At 43.7% G+C, this 19,851-nt stretch overlaps 1 protein-coding gene across 1 annotated transcript in view; it reads right to left on the minus strand.

Annotated features, from left to right (window-relative positions):
- Window positions 1–19,227, minus strand: part of INTS4 (integrator complex subunit 4) — a 38,573-nt gene extending 19,346 nt beyond the window's left edge. Inside the window, exons 1-11 of the mRNA XM_039370035.1 lie at window positions 19,056–19,227; window positions 17,792–17,989; window positions 14,877–14,994; window positions 10,903–11,009; window positions 9,296–9,481; window positions 7,464–7,514; window positions 6,842–6,930; window positions 5,410–5,530; window positions 4,120–4,191; window positions 2,516–2,690; window positions 581–786 (exon numbers count right to left, since the gene is read on the minus strand). Of these exons, the coding sequence (XP_039225969.1) occupies window positions 581–786; window positions 2,516–2,690; window positions 4,120–4,191; window positions 5,410–5,530; window positions 6,842–6,930; window positions 7,464–7,514; window positions 9,296–9,481; window positions 10,903–11,009; window positions 14,877–14,994; window positions 17,792–17,989; window positions 19,056–19,112 (1,380 nt within the window). The 5' untranslated portion in view covers window positions 19,113–19,227. The remainder of the gene's footprint in view (window positions 1–580; window positions 787–2,515; window positions 2,691–4,119; window positions 4,192–5,409; window positions 5,531–6,841; window positions 6,931–7,463; window positions 7,515–9,295; window positions 9,482–10,902; window positions 11,010–14,876; window positions 14,995–17,791; window positions 17,990–19,055) is intronic.
- Between the last annotated feature and the right edge of the window lie 624 nt (window positions 19,228–19,851).

Raw genomic sequence — 19,851 nt, forward strand, 5'->3', positions numbered from 1 at the left:
CATGGAGGAACTATAGCCCCTTCATGACTTGCGGACTTCAACTCCCAGAATTCCTCAGCCAGCATGGAAGAACTAGAGCCCCTTCATGACTCGTGGACTTCAACTCCCAGAATTCCTCAGCCAACATGCCTGGCTAAGGAATTCTGGGAGTTGAAGTCGAGAAGTCAAAAAAGGGCAAAGTTTGAAGACCCCTGACATAATGTGAGGGGGAAATAATGCTAACTCAGAAAGAGCTAAACTGGTGTTTCTCAACCTCGGCCATTTTAAGAGGTGTGGACTTCAACTCCCAGAATTCCTCAGCCAGTGAAGTCATAAAAGGGCCAAGTTTGAAGGCCCCTGCTCTAAGATCCAGCAGAATTGAGTATCAGTTAGAAGGTTAAGCCAGAACTCAAGGAAGCAGAATTCAACCCTGCCCTTGAGGCTGGTTCATGGAGAGCCTATGCCGACCAAATGAAAATGACGACATTTATCATGTCACGATCATAACAACATTCCCGCTGAAATCAAATGATCAAAGCGAAATCAATTCCAAAGAAAGCCCAAACTAAAGGAGGATTTTGGGGGGGGGGGGGATCCTTGCCTCCAAGACCCCCAGCACTGTGTCCAGCTGATCCTCTCGCAGGGTGATGTTGTTTGAAATCTTCCTCATGGTGTGAATCGACCGCAGCCTCACTTCCTCAATTTCGTCGTTAAACATGTCAACCAGAAAATCGAGGCACTTCTCAGCAAAAGAGGGCGAAGACTGGGCCAGCATGCAAAGGGCTTCCACGGCGGCAATCCGGACCTCTAAAAAAATAGATCAAGAGGGCACGTCAGAGATGGAAAAAGGAAATGCCGGAATCCTCTCTTTGAGAAGCTGTAAAGCAGAGGTCTTCAAACTTGGCCCTTTTACGACTTGTGGACATCAACTCCCAGAATTCCTCAGTCAGCATGGGGGAACTATGGCCCCTTCATGACTCGGGGACTTCAACTCCCAGAATTCCTCAGTCAGCATGGGGGAACGATGGCCCCTTCATGACTCGGGGACTTCAACTCCCAGAATTCCTCAGTCAGCATGAGGGAATGATGGCCCCTTCATGACTGGTGGACTTCAACTCCCAGAATTCCTCAGTCAGCATGAGGGAACGATGGCCCCTTCATGACTCGGGGACTTCAACTCCCAGAATTCCTCAGTCAGCATGGGGGAACGATGGCCCCTTCATGACTCGGGGACTTCAACTCCCAGAATTCCTGAGCCAGCATAGGGGAACGATGGCCCCTTCATGTCTCGGGGACTTCAACTCCCAGAATTCCTGAGCCAGCATAGGGGAACGATGGCCCCTTCATGACTCGGGGACTTCAACTCCCAGAATTCCTGAGGCAGCGTCATTTGCATTCTTTTAGAGAGTTGTTGAGGCCACTTGGAGATTTATTTATGTCCTCAGGGTCACCTGAATGGTGAAAATGGGTGTGGAGCCTTCTTGGAACTCCTTTCAGCACACCTATTTTCACTAGTCAGGTGACCCTGAGGACACAGGTAAACCTCCAGGTGGCCTCAACGACTCTCTAAAACAGTGTTTCTCAACCTTGACAATTTTAAGGCATGTGGACTTCAACTCCCAGAATTCCACAGCCAGCAATGCTGGCTGTGGAATTCTGGGAGTTGAAGTCCACATGCCTTAAAATTGTCAAGGTTGAGAAACACTGCTCTAAAAGGAGGCAAATGACCAGCTGTCTGAAAGGAGTATAAATCCTTCCCTTCCCCACCATCCAGTCAGGGCGGAAGAAGCTTCTTGGGATGAGGAGCGAAACGTCTTCAAAGAAAAACAAGGGAGTCCAGTTGCCTCCCGATAAAGCACCTTTGGGACAACTCTGACCTGGAGAACTGAGCGACATTTAACTGAATCAAGAGTTAGAAACTGGATTGAAGAGAGTTAAGGGTTAGTATGATTTTGGTTATTGCATAATTAGTAAACTTAAGTAGATTATGTTTAATATGTTTGTATAACCCTGTACTTGGCTCTGGGAAGTGGGGGGGGGAGGGGGTGGGGGGAGGATGCGTTGGAGGTTAAATAGGTCAGATAAGTAGAAATAGTTGTGTTTTTTTTTGTTTATAATATTGATGTTTTAACTTGGAGAGAGGAATTGCTCGGGCATTTCCCCTGGACTGCATCCGGAGCGAGAAGATAGGAGGAAGGGGAGAAGTAAGTAGGAAGGCTGAGGAGAAGGAGGAGAGGGGGAGAGTGAGGAAGATGAGGAAGAAAAGAGGGAAGTGAGAGAAGAGGTTAGAGGGTGGATGCGGTTTGGGGGGAAATGGGTGAGCAATACCGAACGTTGTGTGTATAAATTTATTTTATTCTTTATCTGAAGTACTTTTTATGAATGTAATGAAAAATTGAAAATAAAAACTTTTTACAAAAAAAAAAAAAGAGCTAGAAACTGGATAAAAGGCAGAGAAACGAAGAAAAAGAAACTTTTTCTAGCAGACGAGGACCGCTTCCCCCCCCCAAAAAAGATCCAAGGGGCTGCCACTCACCGTACATCTCGTCTTCCAGGCCGTGAACAAATGCGCCGCAGGCCCCCGATTCGATGAGGTTCACGGCTCCCGTGTCTATTTCTTCTTTGGGGGCATCGTCCCCCCATTTCCGGCCGCTTGAGAATTCCCCAGAGCTGTACAGCTCTTTCGCCCGTTCGTGAGCCGTGCGCTTTCGCTGTGGGCCAAACCGTCAAGGAAGTCAGACATTTTAACACCTTCCAACCGTTTCTTTTAAATCAGTGGTTCTCAACCTTTTTAATGCCGCGACCCCCAACTGGTCGTAAGTCGAGGACTACTCAACCGGTCATAAGTCGAGGACTACTCAACTGGCACCGTTTGCAGAATGGGACTTTTGGCGGGCTCACCAGGGCAGAGACAGCCTGGACAATTCCTATTGGCTTTTGAAAGCCAATAGAATTAGACTCTATTCAAGAGAGTCTGTTCTATTGGCTTTCGAAAGCCAATAGAATAAAAGGGAGGAGCACAGCTAAGGAAAAGGGGGAAAAAAATGGCAGACAGCCTTGTTTGGCGACCCCCGTGAAATGGTCGTTCGACCCCAAATGGGGTCCTGACCCACAGGTTGAGAACCCCTGTTTTAAATGATACACAGCTTAAGTCCTCGGTTAACGAGAAGAGACAGAATTTCCACCGTTCTCACACGACTGCTCTGCTTAGCGACGGAAATTCTGGAGCTTCCTATCAATGCGGTCGCTAAGCAAGGACCGTTCAGCTGCTCTTTTCATTCCCAAAGGGCTCTCTCTCTCTCTCAGCATCCCAATCCCCACCTCACAAGATTGTCGTTGTGAGGAAAAAAAGGTGGAGAAAGGTGTGTTGGATAGGATTGCCACCTTGAGTTATTTGTAAAAATAATAACGGCAGCGTGAAATGGAGTAGGGTAGGAGTAGGGGAAGAGTAAAATAATAAAACAAAATCAGAAAGGATTCAAAAGAATCAACTGTGCCACCTCCAGACTCCCAAGAAGCTTTATATTGATGCGGTTATTACTTGCAGATGCGTGAGGAAAATGTTTATATTTAATTGTCATTTATTTAAATAAGAATTGTATTCATTTAAGGTTGGCAGAAGAGAATGTTATTGGAAGAAGAGGAAATCAAGCAAAGCTATCATATGGACTCTAGAATTATAGAAATTAATTGTTATTTATTGGTTTTTAAACATTAACCCAGACAACCCGATGTTTACCAAATATTAAGGTGTATGTTAAAAATCAATAAAACATTTTTTTTTAAAAAAAATTGTGCAATCTCCAGACTCCCAGGGTTTGGAAATACAGGGTATAAGCTCCAGCCACAAAACAGAACAACCTGCCTCCAGAAGCAGTAAATGCTCCAACACTGGAAGTTTTAAGAAGAGACTGGACAGCCATTTGTCCGAAATGGTATAGGGTTTCCTGCCTGAGCAGGGGGTTGGACTAGATGACCTCCAAGGTCCCTTCCAACTTTACTAGTATTATTATTGTTATTGTTGTTGTTGTTGTTGTTGTTATTATTATTATTATTATTATTATTATTATTATTATTATTATTATTATTATTATTATTATTATTATTATTATTATTATTATTATTATTATTATGCCTTACCCTCAAATCTGACATCAGCTTCTTGTCCAAGGTCTGTTCTAAAAAATGAGAGCTGACTTGCTGCATAGACCCCTAAAAAACAGGTGGGAAAAACAGGAGCGTTCATCAGAAATGTCATTTTAATTCCAAGGAACATGAAGACAATTATTTAACTTGCATCTGGTAGGTGGGTGGAGAGTTTCAAGTCATTTCAAACTGGGTGATGCTAAGATCACGACAAATGTGCCCTTTTAAAACAGAGATTCCCCCAAATTTTGGCAACTTTCAGATTTATGGACTTCCAACTCCCAGAATTCCTGGGGAATTCCTGGGGAATTCTGGGAGTTGAAGCGCTATTATTCTATGTTCTGTGTTAAGTCTTGCAGTTGCCAAATTCGGAGAGAACCTGTCTTCAAACTTGGCCCTTTTATGACTTGTGGACTTCAACTCCCAGAGGTCCTCAGCCAGATACTCTGGCTGAGGACCTCTGGGAGTTGAAGTCCCCAAGTCATGAAGGGTCCATAGTTCGCCCATACTGGCTGAGGAATTCTGGGAGTTGAAGTCCCCAAGTCATGAAGGGTCCATAGTTCCCCCATACTGGCTGAGGAATTCTGGGAGTTGAAGTCCCCAAGTCATGAAGGGTCCATAGTTCGCCCATACTGGCTGAGGAATTCTGGGAGTTGAAGTCCCCAAGTCATGAAGGGGCCATAGTTCCTCCATGATGGCTGAGGAATTCTGGGAGTTGAAGTCCCCGAGTCATGAAGGGTCCATAGTTCGCCCATACTGGCTGAGGAATTCTGGGAGTTGAAGTCCCCAAGTCATGAAGGGTCCATAGTTCCCCCATACTGGCTGAGGAATTCTGGGAGTTGAAGTCCCCAAGTCATGAAGGGGCCATAGTTCCTCCATGATGGCTGAGGAATTCTGGGAGTTGAAGTCCACGAGTCATGAAGGGTCCATAGTTCCCCCATGCTGGATCAGGAATTCTGGGAGTTGAAGTCCTCAAGTCATGAAGGGGCTAAGTTTGAAGACCCCTGCTTTAGAATAACCCAGTCTCTTATTTCACATTCAAAGGATGTATGCCCAACACCTTTTTTTCACCCCATATAAATAAAAGAGACTCATCAATGGAGCCTTTTTTTCCCTTTCTCCCAGGCTTCCTTCACTCCTTTGAACTTCAGGGTGGGACTGTCTGAAGCTCAGCACAAAGGCAAATGGAGAGAACAAGGAAGCATTTTGGATTTCATATGGACCTGCTAGCAGGTGAGTTATGATCACCTTGGCAACTGAAAAGAAGAAGGAGAGAGCCCTTACCAAGAGCTTAGCTGCCTGGACTCTCACCACCCAGGAGCCATCGCTGACCATGTGGCAGATCTTCCCAAACGCATCGTCGACCAGCCGGATTTCTTCATTGGAAGATGGGATGGGGACAATGCTAGAGAGAAAAAGAGAGAGAGAGAAAGAGAGAGAGTGACACAGAGACACAGAGAGAGACAGACAGAGATAGAGACAGAGAGAGACAGAGAGAGAGTGAGACAGAAACAGAGACAGAGACAGAGAGCAAGAAAGAGAGAGCAAGAGAGAGAGACAGAGACAGAAAGAAAGAGTGAGAAAGAGACAGAGAGCGAGAGAGAGAGACAAAGACAGAGAGACAGAGAGAGAAAGAGACAGAGAGAGAGAGAAAGAGACAAAGACAGAGAGTGAAAAAGAGACAGAGCGAGAAAGAGAGACAAAGACAGAGACAGAGAGAGACAGAGAGAGCGAGAAAGAGACAAAGACAGAATGAGAAAGAGACAGACAGAGAGCGAGAAAGAGAGACAAAGACAGAGAGATAGAGAGAGAGAGACAGATAGACAAAGAGCGAGAAAGAGACAGAGAGCGAGAGAGAGACAGACAGAGAGCGAGAAAGAGAGACAAAGACAGAGACAGAGAGAGATAGAGAAAGAGACAGAGAAAGAGGGAGCGAGAAAGAGACAAAGACAGAATGAGAAAGAGACAGACAGAGAGCGAGAAAGAGAGATAAAGACAGAGAGATAGAGAGAGACAGAGAGAGAGACAGAGAGTGAGAAAGACAGAGAGAGAGAGAGAGAGAGAGACAGACAGACAGAGAAATGATATTACAGGTATTCCTTGACTTATCGCAGTTCCGTTTAGTGACCATTCAAAGTTGCAACGGCACTGAAAAAAGCGACTTATGATCGTATTTTTACATTTACAACCGTTGTGGCATCCCCACGATCATGAGATCAAAATTGGGACGGAGGCAATTGGTTCATATTTATGACAGTCGCAGCGTCCCAGAGGGGTCACGTGATCCCCTTTTGTGACCTTCTGATAAGCAAAGTCCATGGGGGAAGCCAGATTCACTTAACAACCGTGTGACTCACTTAACAACGGGCCAAAAACAGTTGTAAAATGGGGCAAAACGTACTTAACCTGTGTCTCACTTAGCGGCAGAAATATTGGGCTCAGCTGCGGTCGTGGGTCAAGGACCACCTGTATTTGCTTAACAACCACCCCCCCAAAAGATCCTAAAACTGGGTAACACCCCTGACCTTCTTTATTAGCTTTAGCTTTATTAGGCTCCATTAGGTTCACGACCCGAGGGCTATCTGTACACCAGATTTTCACTGCAACTTTTAAGATGTCTGGACTCCAACTCCCAGAATTCCCTTCCCAACTTAGCTTCTCCCAATCCTGTTTACATGTTCTCCTTCCTGTGGAACTACCTAACACTTGTACGTACCTTTCTGCGTAAAGCTGACTCAGGACCCAGGTAAGCTGCACCGCTACACTGCGGACCTGTTCATAATCATCCATTAAGAGTTTGCAAGCCTGCAACGGAAGATTGCCCAGGAGGTTATTAGCGGCCAGCCATTTCGCCGTTACAGGAAGTCCTCGACTTACAACAGTTCATTTAGTAGCCATTCGAAGTCGCAACGTCACTGGAAATAGTGACTTGTGACCAACTTTCACACTTATGACCATTGCAGCATCTCCAGCTTGCTTTCATGTCTAAGCAGGACTAGAACTCACCATCTCCTGGTGATTGGCCCAAAGTCACCCAGCTGGCTTTCATGACTAAGGCAGGACTAGAACTCACCGTCTCCTGGTGACTGGCCCAAAGTCACCCAGCTAGCTTTCGTGTCTAAGCAGGACTAGAACTCACCATCTCCTGGTGATTGGCCCAAAGTCACCCAGCTGCCTTTCATGTCTAAGCAGGATTAGAACTCAGCGTCTCCCACTTTCTAATCTGGTGCCTTAACCACTAGACCAAAACCTAATCAAAGCAAACCCCCTTAATATTTCTCTGGGATTCATCAAATATTAGAGCTCTTTGCTAAACTGATATAGCACGTAATTGTTACCTGGTTATAAATGGCTTGCTGCAACTTTAATCCCCTCTCGTGAAGCTGCAACTATAGAAAAAGAAACAAACACCAGACTGTTATTATAGCAATTCAAAGAACATAAGTTTTTTGCAAAACAACATGAAAATGTGTTGGAATACAAGTTTGCATGCATTTTGTGCAACAACCACAGCCAACCAATAGATGGCAGCGTTTATAAGTTTGCATCTATGGTATGTATGTGTGTATGTGTTTGTATATATGTATATGTATGTATACAGCCTACCACCCAGGATGGTGCAACACAGAACTCAGGATATCACTACACTAGATCTCAGGATGTCATCACACAACCCATTACCCAGGTCGTTACAACACAAAAGACTAATGGGCACACAGCCAGCACCTCAGCTACTCAGGATGTTACGAAACAGCCAAACAATCCACAAACAATAACTCCAACACAGCCAACCAACCGTCCTACAGCAACTAAGCAGCAGTCTACACACCCCCACCAATATTTATAGAGAGACGGCAGCTCCGATCACACTTTACTTGCACAAGCACGAAGCCGAAGACCCCAGCCTGAAGATGACGAGTGGGACCTCATTGAAACGTCACACGCCAAGACCTACATATGTATGTGTGTGTGTGTGTGTGTGTGTGTGTGTGTGTATGTTTTCTGAGGTTTTCGCGGGTGTTTGTATGTAGGTCTTTGGTTATTCGGGTTTTTTCCCGCGTAAAATTGGAAGTGTCTTGGCGACGTTTCGATGAAGTCCCATTCGTATCTTCAGGCTGGTGCTTTCGGCTTCGCGCTTCTAGGAGCCAAGACACTTCCAATTTTACGCGGGAAAAAACCCAAATAACCAAAGACCTACACACACACACATATGCATATGTATGTGTGTGTATGTGTGTGTATGTGTGTGTGTGTGTGTGTGTGTATTTGTTTTCTGAGGTTTTCGCGGGTGTTTGTATGTAGGTCTTTGGTTATTCGGGTTTTCTCCCGCGTCAAATTTGACGCGGGAGAAAACCCGAATAACCAAAGACCTACATACAAACACCCGCGAAAACCTCAGAAAACATATATACATACATACATACATACATACATACATACATACATTCATTCATTCTATGTCTTTTTGTTCTGAGTAAAGTTTCCCCAACTCCTGTTGCAGTTAAGGAGAAAAACCCATGGTGACTGTACACTTTGTTCTGAATACAGAATTTCTAACAAAATGTTACCAGGATTTTGGCTACATTTCCATAGCCCATTACTACAAAGGTCAACTCCAGTACAGATCATCTTCAAGTTATGACTAGTCGCTTAGCCACCGTTCAAAGTTACGATGGACCCACCTTGGGGGTAGCTACAACCTAGTTCTGACGTTTCAACAGTGGGGAGCCCTCCACAATCGGGGTGACCAAACTACGGGCAACACGGCCGCATTTACAGACGTTTGCAGGACCCTGCAATCGCATGACCACATTTTACAATGAGTTTACTGAAAATGAGCACTTCCAATTTTTCAACAGGACTGAAGTCCTCAAGTCATAAAAGAGCCAAGGTTCCCCCCCACCACCTTGGGCTAACCTCTACTTGTACATCTATACCAAGGATTTCCTTGTCAACTTTCAGACTTGTGGACTTCAGTTCCCAGAATTCCACAGCCAGCTGGGGTATTCTGGGAGTTGAAGTCTACAAGTCTGAAAGTTGACAAGTTTGGAGACCCCTGATCTAGACCAAGGAATTTTTTTTTTCCTGAGAATTGCCAGAGTTAAGCCTGTTACCTTCTACTAAGCTCCATAGTTAATTCTAAACCACTATTCTTCTCAGGCAGACCTACCATAGCCTTGATAGCTGCAGTCCTAACGCGTGGATCCTGGTCGCTGAAGTGATCCCCTATGATCTTCTGCACGTCTTTGGGAGACTGGCGTTCCACTTCCTTCGAGACAGCTTTCTCCACTGTCCCCAGACAGCCAATCAGGAGCAGGCATTTGTTCCTTACACCGTGCGAGGAATCTGTCAAATGCTGATGGAGCAAAAAGGGAAAAGTAGATTCCCCCATGATTTTTTTCTGCTTTCTGCATGTCAGGAGGGACCACGATAAACTTTATAAACGATTATTATCCATTGTGTCGGGAAGAAATGTTGAAAAACATTGATCTTGTACCAGGGGTGTCCATCTTTGGCAACTTTAAGCCTTGGGGACTTCAACTCCCAGAATTCCCCAGCCAGCATAGCTAGCTAAGGAATTCTGGGAAATGAGGTCCACATGAGATCCATACAAGGCCTTGGTAAGGCCACACTTGGAATCCTGCATCCAGTTTTGGTCATCACAATATAAAAAAGATGTTGAGACTCTAGAAAGAGTGCAGAGAAGAGCAACAAAGATGATTAGGGGACTGGAGGCTAAAACATACAAGGAACGATTGCTGGAATTGGGGATGTCTAGTTTAATGAAGAGAAGGACAAGGGGGGACATGATAGCAGTGTTCCAGTATCTCAGGGGCTGCCACAAAGAAGAGGGGGTCAAGCTATTTTCCAAAGCACCTGAAGGCAGGACAAGAAGCAACAGATGGAAACTAATCAAAGAGAGAAGCAACCTAGAACTAAGGAGAAATTTTCTGACAGTTAGATCAATTAACCAGTGGAACAACCTGCCTCCAGAAGCTGTGAATGCTCCAGCACTGAAGGTTTTTAAGAAGAGACTGGACAGACATTTGTCTGAAATGGTATAGGGTTTCCTGCCTGAGCAGGGGGTTGGACTAGATGACCTCCAAGATCCCTTCCAACTATTATTATTATTATTATTATTATTCATTAGATGTGAAATCAGTCAACTGAACATTCAAATTGACTGGCGCTGATGGCTGACACGGGTTGCTACCAACATCCTAGGTGTCAACCAGGTACCTCCTTAAAATGCAAGATGTTCCGAGTAGCGCAGTTTTTTGTAGCATTGCTGGAGTTATTGCAGGAAGCTGCAGTTTCTTGATGTGTTTTGCAAAGTTTTTGGACATAGTTCCCAGTGCCCCAATGACAATGGGTATCAGTGTTACACGTTTCATCCAAAATCACGCAGTTTCAATGGCCAGGTTGCAATAGAAACATATAGTAATAATAATAGAATGATAATAGAAATTATTATTGTTGCTTTGTTGTTGTTGTTGTTATTAGTAGTCTTAAAAGTTGCCAAGACTGGATACCATCAAATAACTGAAAGATCTATACCAGGGGTCTTCAAACATGGCCCTTTTATGACTTGTGGACTTCAACTCCCAGAATTCCTCAGCCAGGCATGCGTGCCTGGCTAAGGAATTCTGGGAATTGAAGTCCACAAGTCATAAAAGGGCCAAGTTTGAAGACCCCTGATCTATACCGTCAAATAACTTAAAAAAAAAAAAAACCTCTTAAGCTGAGTTTTTTCGTTGGCTGACCATCTTGAATTACCTTGCAGGCTACGTCTACAAGACGCCCTCGGACGGCAGGATTTTCCTGAAGCTCATTCCCAATCACCAGCAAAGTATCCAAAAGCTGAGCCAGAACTTGGTGAGATTCTGGAAAACAAACCAAAAAAAGCCACATGTACTCACAAGAAGACACAGCGTAACAACCATGCTATAGAAAAAGGACAAGCTACTTATGTCAAACTCCACCCTCACTAGCACGGATAATGTTACCTAGTTAGGTAATTAAACGTTAGAAAGCAAACCGCCACAACTCAGACAGCACCAAGGACTCTTAAGAGGGTCTTGTTCTTGAATGGGAATCGATTGGCCAAGGATCGTAACAATAATAGAATAACAGAATAGAATTTTTTATTGGCCAAGTGTGATTCAACACAACAAGAAATTTGTCTCCGGTTGCAGAAGTTCCCAGTGTAGATATAAGCCACAAGAGATAAATCATGATCATAATCAACATAAAAATACGTATCATAAATAAATCGTAAGATACAACACTTAGAAATAGTCATCGGATACTAAATAAGCAAACAACATAAATCATACTAGGATACTAAATAAAAGAATATAAATCGTTAAGATACACGCCACAAAGTTAAAGTCCTAAGTAAATTAGGAGAAAGGTAATAGGAAAGTTGAGAGTAATCGCATCGGCTAGATTCTGCGCAGCAGCACTGGGGATTAGCCAGAAACATAAATAAACATTTTAGATCTTTTCAATCATCTTTTATAATCAATTTTATTACATGTTTTTATCCAGCATTAGACTATAGTCAATGTTATTTTTATTGTCAGGTCAGTATGATTCAGTTTTTCTGAAGCTAGCTCGTTTTTTTTATATACTGTCTGTAAAACTAGGCAGACCTTGGTCACCCATTGATTACATCATTAATGGCTATATATTGCTATGTCTTCTTGTGTTGGTTCTGTTTATTTTTGTTTTATTTGAATGTTTTATTTATGTGTTGGCCTTTGGCTGTAATAATAATAAATTGAATTGAATTGAGAATAATAGCAATACAGCCTTACTAAGTAGTTTGACAAGAGTTGTAGGAATTAGTTGTTTAGCAGAGCGAGGGCATGGGGGAAAAAAACTGTCCTGGTGTCTAGTTTTAGTGCCATATTCTACAAACACAGAGACATACACACAGTTTCATTCACTCACTCACTCACTCACTCATTCACAAGAGAACAAGAACGCAATCTGGGGCTGACTTGGCTGGTGTTCCCGCAACAAACCATGGCAGGATTATTTTTAAACGATGGATTATTTTTAAACAATCCACAGTGGCCTAATTCTAAGTAACACAGAGAGCAAACAGCAGTCAAGCTTCTCATACAGACAGTCCTCAATTTAAAACCATTCTTTTAGTATCCATTTGAAACACTGAAAAAAGGGACTCTTTAAGTTGGCGCTGAAAAAAGGGACTTTTTAAGAAGAGGGCTTTTTTTTTTTTAAAGAGGTTTTTCAAGAAGACAGTGATTAATATTTATATGTTACTTATAGTGTAAATGTGTAGGTCTGGACATGTTATATAGCGTGTTTAAATGTGTGTTAGGTATGTGTACACTTTGAGAGTAAGCAACTAAAATTCATTTTTAATGTGTGCCATTGTGCCTACAGTAAAAAATGACAATAAAAGTTATCTGTCTGTCTGTCTGTCTATCATCTATCATCTATTCTATCTATCTATCATCTATCTAATCTATTCATTATCTATCTATCATCTATTTATCTATCTATCCATCTATCTAATCCAGTGGTTCTCAACCTGTGGGTCGGGACCCCATTTGGGGTCGAACGACCATTTCATGGGGGTCGCCAAACAAGGCTGTCTGCCATTTTTCCCCCCTTTCCTTTGGCCACGCCCCTGGCACCTGGTGATGTATAAGTGGTTGGGGGTCACCACAACATGGGGAACTGTATTATGGGGTCGCGACTTTAGAAAGCTTGAGAACCACTGATCTAATCTATCTACTCTTGCTCATCTCTCATCTACCTAATCTATCTATCCTATCCTATATAATCTAATCTAACCTAATCTATCTACCTATCTTTATCTATCTATCTATCTATCTATCTATCTATCTATCTATCTATCTATCTATCTATCATCTATCTAATCATTCTATCTATCTAATTCAGGGGTGTCAAACTGCCGGCCCGCGAGCCAGTTTCATCATACCAGAGCTGCGCCCACCCCATTGCCGGCAATAGTGAAAAAATCTCCGATATGTTGCGCGACGTCACAAGTTTGACATGTCTAATTCATTATCTCTATCATCTATCATCTCTCTATTTAATCTATCTACTCTCACTCATCTCTCATCTATCTCTCTATCATATAATCCAGTGGTTCTTAACCTGGGCGATATTGCCCCCCAGGGGGCGATTTCATTTTTCAAGGGGGCGATGGAACAAAAAAGGGGCGATATGGGGGCAATGGAGTGAGAGGTTTTGGGGACACTTTTGAGACTTTTTCGTACAGTGAATCGCTGTATATCTGTCGTACAAAAACATCAGATGATCGCTCTTAGTGGATTGAATTGTGTTTTCAAATGTTCCTCCAGCTAGCTTCAGTACAGAACGCCGTACATATGTGAAGACGCATCGCTTATCTTCATGCGTGTTGCACAGCAGCCTCTACCCATACAGTAGCGCGCCATTGGCCAGAATATGGGAGATATGGGAAAAAGACTGGAAATAAATGATTTGCATCGATATGTCCTGATGACAGTTTTAAAGAAATCAAAAAAAGTGTTTGCATAAATTGAAGAATTATTTCCTATGTTGTGATTGAGAGGTTATGTTGGGGGAGGGGGGCGATGACAACTTCCTCATTGGCTCAAGGGGGCGATTCGTTCAAAAAGGTTAAGAACCACTGATCTAATCTATTCATTATCTATCTATCTATTCTCTCGCTCATCTCTCATCTATCTATCTATCCATCCATCCATCCATAAAAGATTGGACAACCACTTGCTGCTTGAGGAGAGGATGGACTAGAGGACCTCCAAGATCCCTTCCAACTGTTATTCTGACTTATGACCCTTTTTCACATGTAGGACCACTGCAGCATCCCCACAGTCGCATGATCGAAATTCAGCGCCTTGGCATCTGACATGTATTTGCACTGTCCTGGGATCATGTGATCACGGTTTGTAACCTTCCCAGCCAGCTTCCCACAAGCAAAGGAAAGCCAAATTCGCTTCTCGATTGCACGATTCACTTGACAACTATAGTAACTCGCTTTATGGGAAAGAAGGTCCCAAAATGGGACACAACTCAATGAACCACTTCCTTGCTCAGCAACAGAAATTTTGGATTCAATTGTACTCATAAGTTGAGGACTACCTGTTACTTTATTCTACAAACACACAGGCATACCCACACACAGTTCTTTCTTTCTTTCTTTCTTTTCTTTCTTTCTTTCTTTCTTTCTTTCTTTCTTTCTTTCTTTCTTTCTTTCTTTCTTTCTTTCTTTCCTCTTTCTTTTTCTTTCTTTCTTTCTTTCTTTCTTTCTCTTTTTCTTTCTTTCTTTTTCTTTCTCTTTTCTTTCCTTCCTCCCTCCCTTCCTTTCTTTCCTTCCTTCCCTTTCTTTCCTTTTCCTCCTTCCCTTTCTTTTCTTTCTTTTTTCTTTCTTTTCTTTTTCTTTCTTTTCTTTCCTTCCTCCCTCCCTTTCTTTCCTTCCTTCCTTCCCTCTTTCCTTTCCTTTCCTTCTCTCTCTCTCTCCCCCTCCCTCCCTCCCTCCCTCCCTCCCTCTCTTTCTTTCTTTCTTTCTTTCTTTCTTTCTTTCTTTCTTTCTTTCTTTCTTTCTTTCTTTCTTTCTTTCTTTCTTTTTCTTTCTGAAAGTGTACTTGGCCACACAACTCACTCATGGTGACTCCAGGAAGCTCATTGCCTCGCATGCTTTACATATCATGAAACAATTCTTTAGTTGGGGGGAAAAAACCACTTACTTTCAGTTTGGAGGGTGTTAACAACATCATCCAGAATGCAGTCAGGAGAAAAACCAGGAGTTCTTGATAGCAGGCCCAGCAAGGAAGCAATTTTCAGTCTGACAGAGGGATCATTTTCCTGGGTGATAAGAGAAGGGTGTCAAAACAGCCTCTTGCCTTCCTATAGCCGGCTCTGTTGCATGATAAACCAGGTGTGCAATTCACTAAACCACGTAATTCACTTAACAACTGTGCCAAAAAAAGGTCATAAAATCGGGTACGGTCACACTTATCGATTGTACAGCTTGATAATCACCACGATGTAAAAAAGATGTTGAGACTCTAGAAAGAGTGCAGAGAAGAGCAACAAAGATGATCAGGGGACTGGAGGCTAAAGCATATAAGGAACGGCTGCTGGAATTGCGTAGGTCTAGTTTAACGAAGAGAAGGACGAGGGGGGACATGATAGCAGTATTCCAATATCTCAGGGGCTGCCCCAAAGAAGAGGGAGTCAAGCTCTTCTCCAAGGCGCCTGAAGGCAGGACAAGGAGCAATGGATGGAACCTACCAAGGAGAGAAGCAATCTGGAACTACGGAGAAATTTCCTGACAGTTCGAACAATTAACCAGTGGAGCAACCTGCCTCCAGAAGCTGTGAATGCTCCAACACTGGAAATCTTTAAGAAAAGACTGGACAGCCATTTGTCTGAAATGGTATAGGTTTCCTTCCTGAGCAGGGGGTTGGACTAGATGACCTCCAAGGTCCCTTCCAACATTATTATTATTATTATTATTATTATTATTATTATTATTATTATTGATCCTCCCACAGTCAGTCAGGTGTTCAGACTGGATTTGGCATTTTGTCTACCTATCAAGTCCTTAGCCAGGACCTGGGATAGGCAGATGTGGATGTTTGATGGTATTACAGATATCGTCGCAGGATGGAAGCAGTTCCTAATTGACTAATAGCGAATTTGTCAATGCCAATGGTGTTCAAGTGGTGCTCCAGTTGTTTTGGGATTGCACCCAAGGAGCCTATGACTATTGGTACTACCATTATTATTATTATTATTATTATTATTATTATTATTATTATTATTACAAATTTTCCAGATATTTATTTTATTTTGTCAAATTTAGTCGCTGCCTATCTCACCATGGGCTTCTTCTTGGCTACTTACAATAATAAAAAGAAAGAAAATAAAAGGAGTGTAAACAGAAGTAAGCTAATGGAAAAATAAACAATAACAAAGGAACACAATGAGAATAATACAGGTAATCCTGAGGACCCAGATTGTTGGGGGCAATGTAAATATATATATATATACATTGCTTACTGGTGTACACCGCTTAGAGAGTGCTTGCACTTAAAGCGGTATATAAGTCTCATAAATAAATAAATAAATAAATCCTTGACTTACAACCGACTGTTCAGTGACTCTCCAAAGTGATGGCACTAAAAAAAGGGACTTATGACTGTTTTTCACACTTACGACCGTCGCTGCATCCACATAGTCACATGATCAAAATGCAGACGCTTGGCAACTGGTTCGTATTTATGAGAGTTGCAGTGCTCTGGGGGGGGGGGATGTCACGTGGTCCCCTTTTTCAGCCTCCTGACAAGCAAAGTTAATGGGAAAGCCAGAAATACATTTAACAACTAACTTAAGTTTACTAACTTAACTGCAGTGAGTCTCTTAACAACTGCGCCAACGAAGTTCGTAAAATGAGGCAAAATTCACTCGCTTACTGACAGAAATGTTGGGCTCCATTGTGATGATGTCGAGGACTACCTGTCCATCAATATGATAAGCAAAAGGAGGGAGGGAGGGAGGGATAGCAGAGAGCAAGTGGGGGGGGCGGCGGCAGGTGGAATGTGCCATCAATCCCAGTTTCCACTGTGCTCATAAATCAAGAACTACCTGTAAATCTCAAACGTGGTTTTACCATAGAATTGAGCTGGAAGGGACCTTGGAGGTCTTCTAGTCCAGCCCCCTGCTCAAGCAGGAGAACCTATACCATCTCAGACAAGTGACAGCTCAGGGGTAGGCAATCTTGGCTGTTTTATGACTCCCAGAATTCCTGAGCCAGCATGGGGGAACTATGGCCCCTTCATGACTCGTGGACTTCAACTCCCAGAATTCCTCAGCCAGCATGGGGGAACTATGGCCCCTTCATGACTCGTGGACTTCTCCCACTTCCTCAGAAGGGGGAACTATGGCCCCTGCATGACTCGTGGACTTCAACTCCCAGAATTCCTGAGCCAGCAAGGCTCAGCTTGGAAACCTCTCCCTTTCCCCTCAGCATGGCTGGCTCAGGAATTCTGGGAGTTGAAGTCCACGAGTCATAAAAGAGCCAAGGTTGCCTACCCCTGGTCTAGCCTCTTCTTAAAAATCTCCAGTAGTGGAGCGCCCACGATTTCTGGTGGCAAGCTGTTCTACTGGTTGATTGTCCTCACTGTCAGGAAGTTTCTCCTTACTTCCAGGTTGCTTCTCTCTTTGTTCAGTTTCCAACCATTGTTTTTTGTCCTGCCCTCTGGTGCTTTGGAGAATAGCTTGACTCCCTCTTCTTTGTGGCAGCCCCTCAAATACTGGAACACTGCTATCATGTCTCCCCTATTTCTTCTTTTCTTTAGACTAGCCAAGTCCCGCAGCCGTTCTTCATATGTTTTAGTCTCCAGGCCTTTGATCATCTTAATTGCTCTTCTCTGAACTTTTTCCAAACTCTCAAGTCTTTTTTGTGATCTGGTGACCAAAATTGGCTGAGGTATTCCAGGTGTGGCCTTACTAGGGTTTTATAAAGCGGTACTAATACCTCGTGTAATCTTGATTCTATGCCTCTGTTTATACAACCCAAGATTGTATTAGCTTTTGGGGCTGCTACTGCACACGGCCGGCTCATGGTCAAGTTTCTCCTCCCACAGAATTGTCCTACCTTGTAATAATGTTCCAGCAAGATTCGCACGACACCCTCCACGCTTTCAGCTTCTACAGGTTTTCGAGCAAACTGAAGAAGATACTGCAACGCATCGGCGGGCGATGTGGCCTTGCAAAGGTCTACATGAAGGGCAGCGGATTTGCTGGGCTTGGTTAGCCGGAGTTTTTTGGCCGAAATTTCTTCATGCTGCTGTTGCTGAAACATTAAGGCAGAGTTTACACTACGGTCAATTTTTTTCTTTTGTTTAGAATGGACTTCTTTACATCTTTTTGTTTTATTATTATACTACCATAACAACCCTCGGTATTACAGATAGTCCTCAACTTACAACCGTTCATATAGTGACCGTTCAAAGTTACAATGGCACTGGAAAAAGTGACTTATGACCATTTTTCACACTTACGACCTTTGGAGCAGCCCCATGGTCACGTGATCAAAATTCAGGCGCTTTGGCAACTGGTTCATATTTATGATGGTCGCAGTGTCCCCCGGGGTCACGTGATCCTCTTTTGCGACCTTCTGACGAGCAAAATCAATGGGGAAGCCAGATTCACTTAACAACCGTGTTGCTGACTTAACAGCTGTGGTGTTTCGTTTAATAACGGTGGCAAGGAAGGTTGCAAAATGAGGCAAAGCTCACTTAACAAATGTCTCATTTAGCAACAGAAATTTTGGGGCTCAACTGCGGTCCTAAGTCGAGGACTATCTTTGTGGATGTTGTGTTATTGCCTCAACAAGCATTTCTCATCTTCAAAAATATGACCAATCCTTGGTGCTTCTCTGACCTGGGTTGTTTTCTTGCAAGATGTTTCATTACCCCAAAACTAGGTAAAGTTAGTGATATATATAAGAAAGTGCATGGAAAAAAAATATTTTAAAAATGGTCTGAAAAATATGTATGGGAGACTATCCAAGAGAAATACGGAAGAAAAGGTATATAAAAATATATAAAAGAAGTGTATAGATGCTATACTTCCCCCCCCCCCCCAAGCATCACACGTCGTGTTCACACGGTCCTACTAACTCGGGTCAAGTGTAACGTGAGAACCCGACCATTTCCTTGGGACGTAGAGTGCCTGAAGCATAGAAGGCGCTGCCTGCTTCGATAACCCGGGTTCAACATGTCGTGTGAAGCCAGCCAGCCAACCAGGCGTTTCACCCCAACCCACCCCGGACTCCCCCCCCCAGCCCCACAGGTTGGTTTCCATAAACTCCCTCCGACCCCGACCCCTCCTTCCCTCCTGGAGACCCTCGCGGCTACCTGGACCACCACTTTACTGAACTCCTCGTAGACCCGCTTCTTCAGGTGAGCCGCCATCCCGGAGGCCTGGCGAACCCGCCGAGCTTCGCCTTCCGCCTACTGAGGAGCCTTTTCGGCCGCCATAGCCGCTCTGCCCGTCCCTCTCGCTCGTTCCTTCTCGTTTGCACTCTCTCTCATCCTCGCTGGAAAGGCGGGGGCGGTCCTCGTCTCTCGACTTTCATCAGCCGTGACTTCAGGTTGTCAAAGGGCAGCTTTCTGAGTCTTCCATTTGCGGGATCAGAGTGGCGGAAGTCAATGGAAGTAGTGCAGATATGACTTGTCGAGAGGGTGGCTTTCGCTGGAGCAGATTCAGGGAGAATGGAAATACATAACATATAACATATAACTAATCAAGGAGAGAAGCAACCTAGAACTAAGGAGAAACTTCCTGACAGTGAGAACAATTAACCGGTGGAACAACCTGCCTCCAGAAGCGGTGAATGCTCCAACACTGGAAGTTCTTAAGAAGAGACTGCACAGCCATTTGTCTGAAATGGTATAGTGTTTCCTGCCTGAGCACGGGGTTGGATTAGATGACCTCCAAGATCCCTTCCAACTTTACTATTATTATTATTATTATAACATTAGGATAGGATAGGATAGCATAGCATAGCATAGAGCTGGAAGGGACCATGGAGGTCTTCTAGTCCAGCCCCCTACTCAAGCAGGAGACCCTATACAAGGGGGTCTTCAAACTTGGCCCTTTTATGACTTGTGGACTTCAACTCCCAGAATTACTCAACCAGCGTGCCTGGCT

This window comes from Crotalus tigris, unplaced genomic scaffold, assembly GCF_016545835.1.
Source record: "Crotalus tigris isolate CLP2741 ecotype Arizona unplaced genomic scaffold, ASM1654583v1 scf7180000021352.268788, whole genome shotgun sequence".
In the NCBI taxonomy this organism is placed as follows: domain Eukaryota; kingdom Metazoa; phylum Chordata; class Lepidosauria; order Squamata; family Viperidae; genus Crotalus; species Crotalus tigris.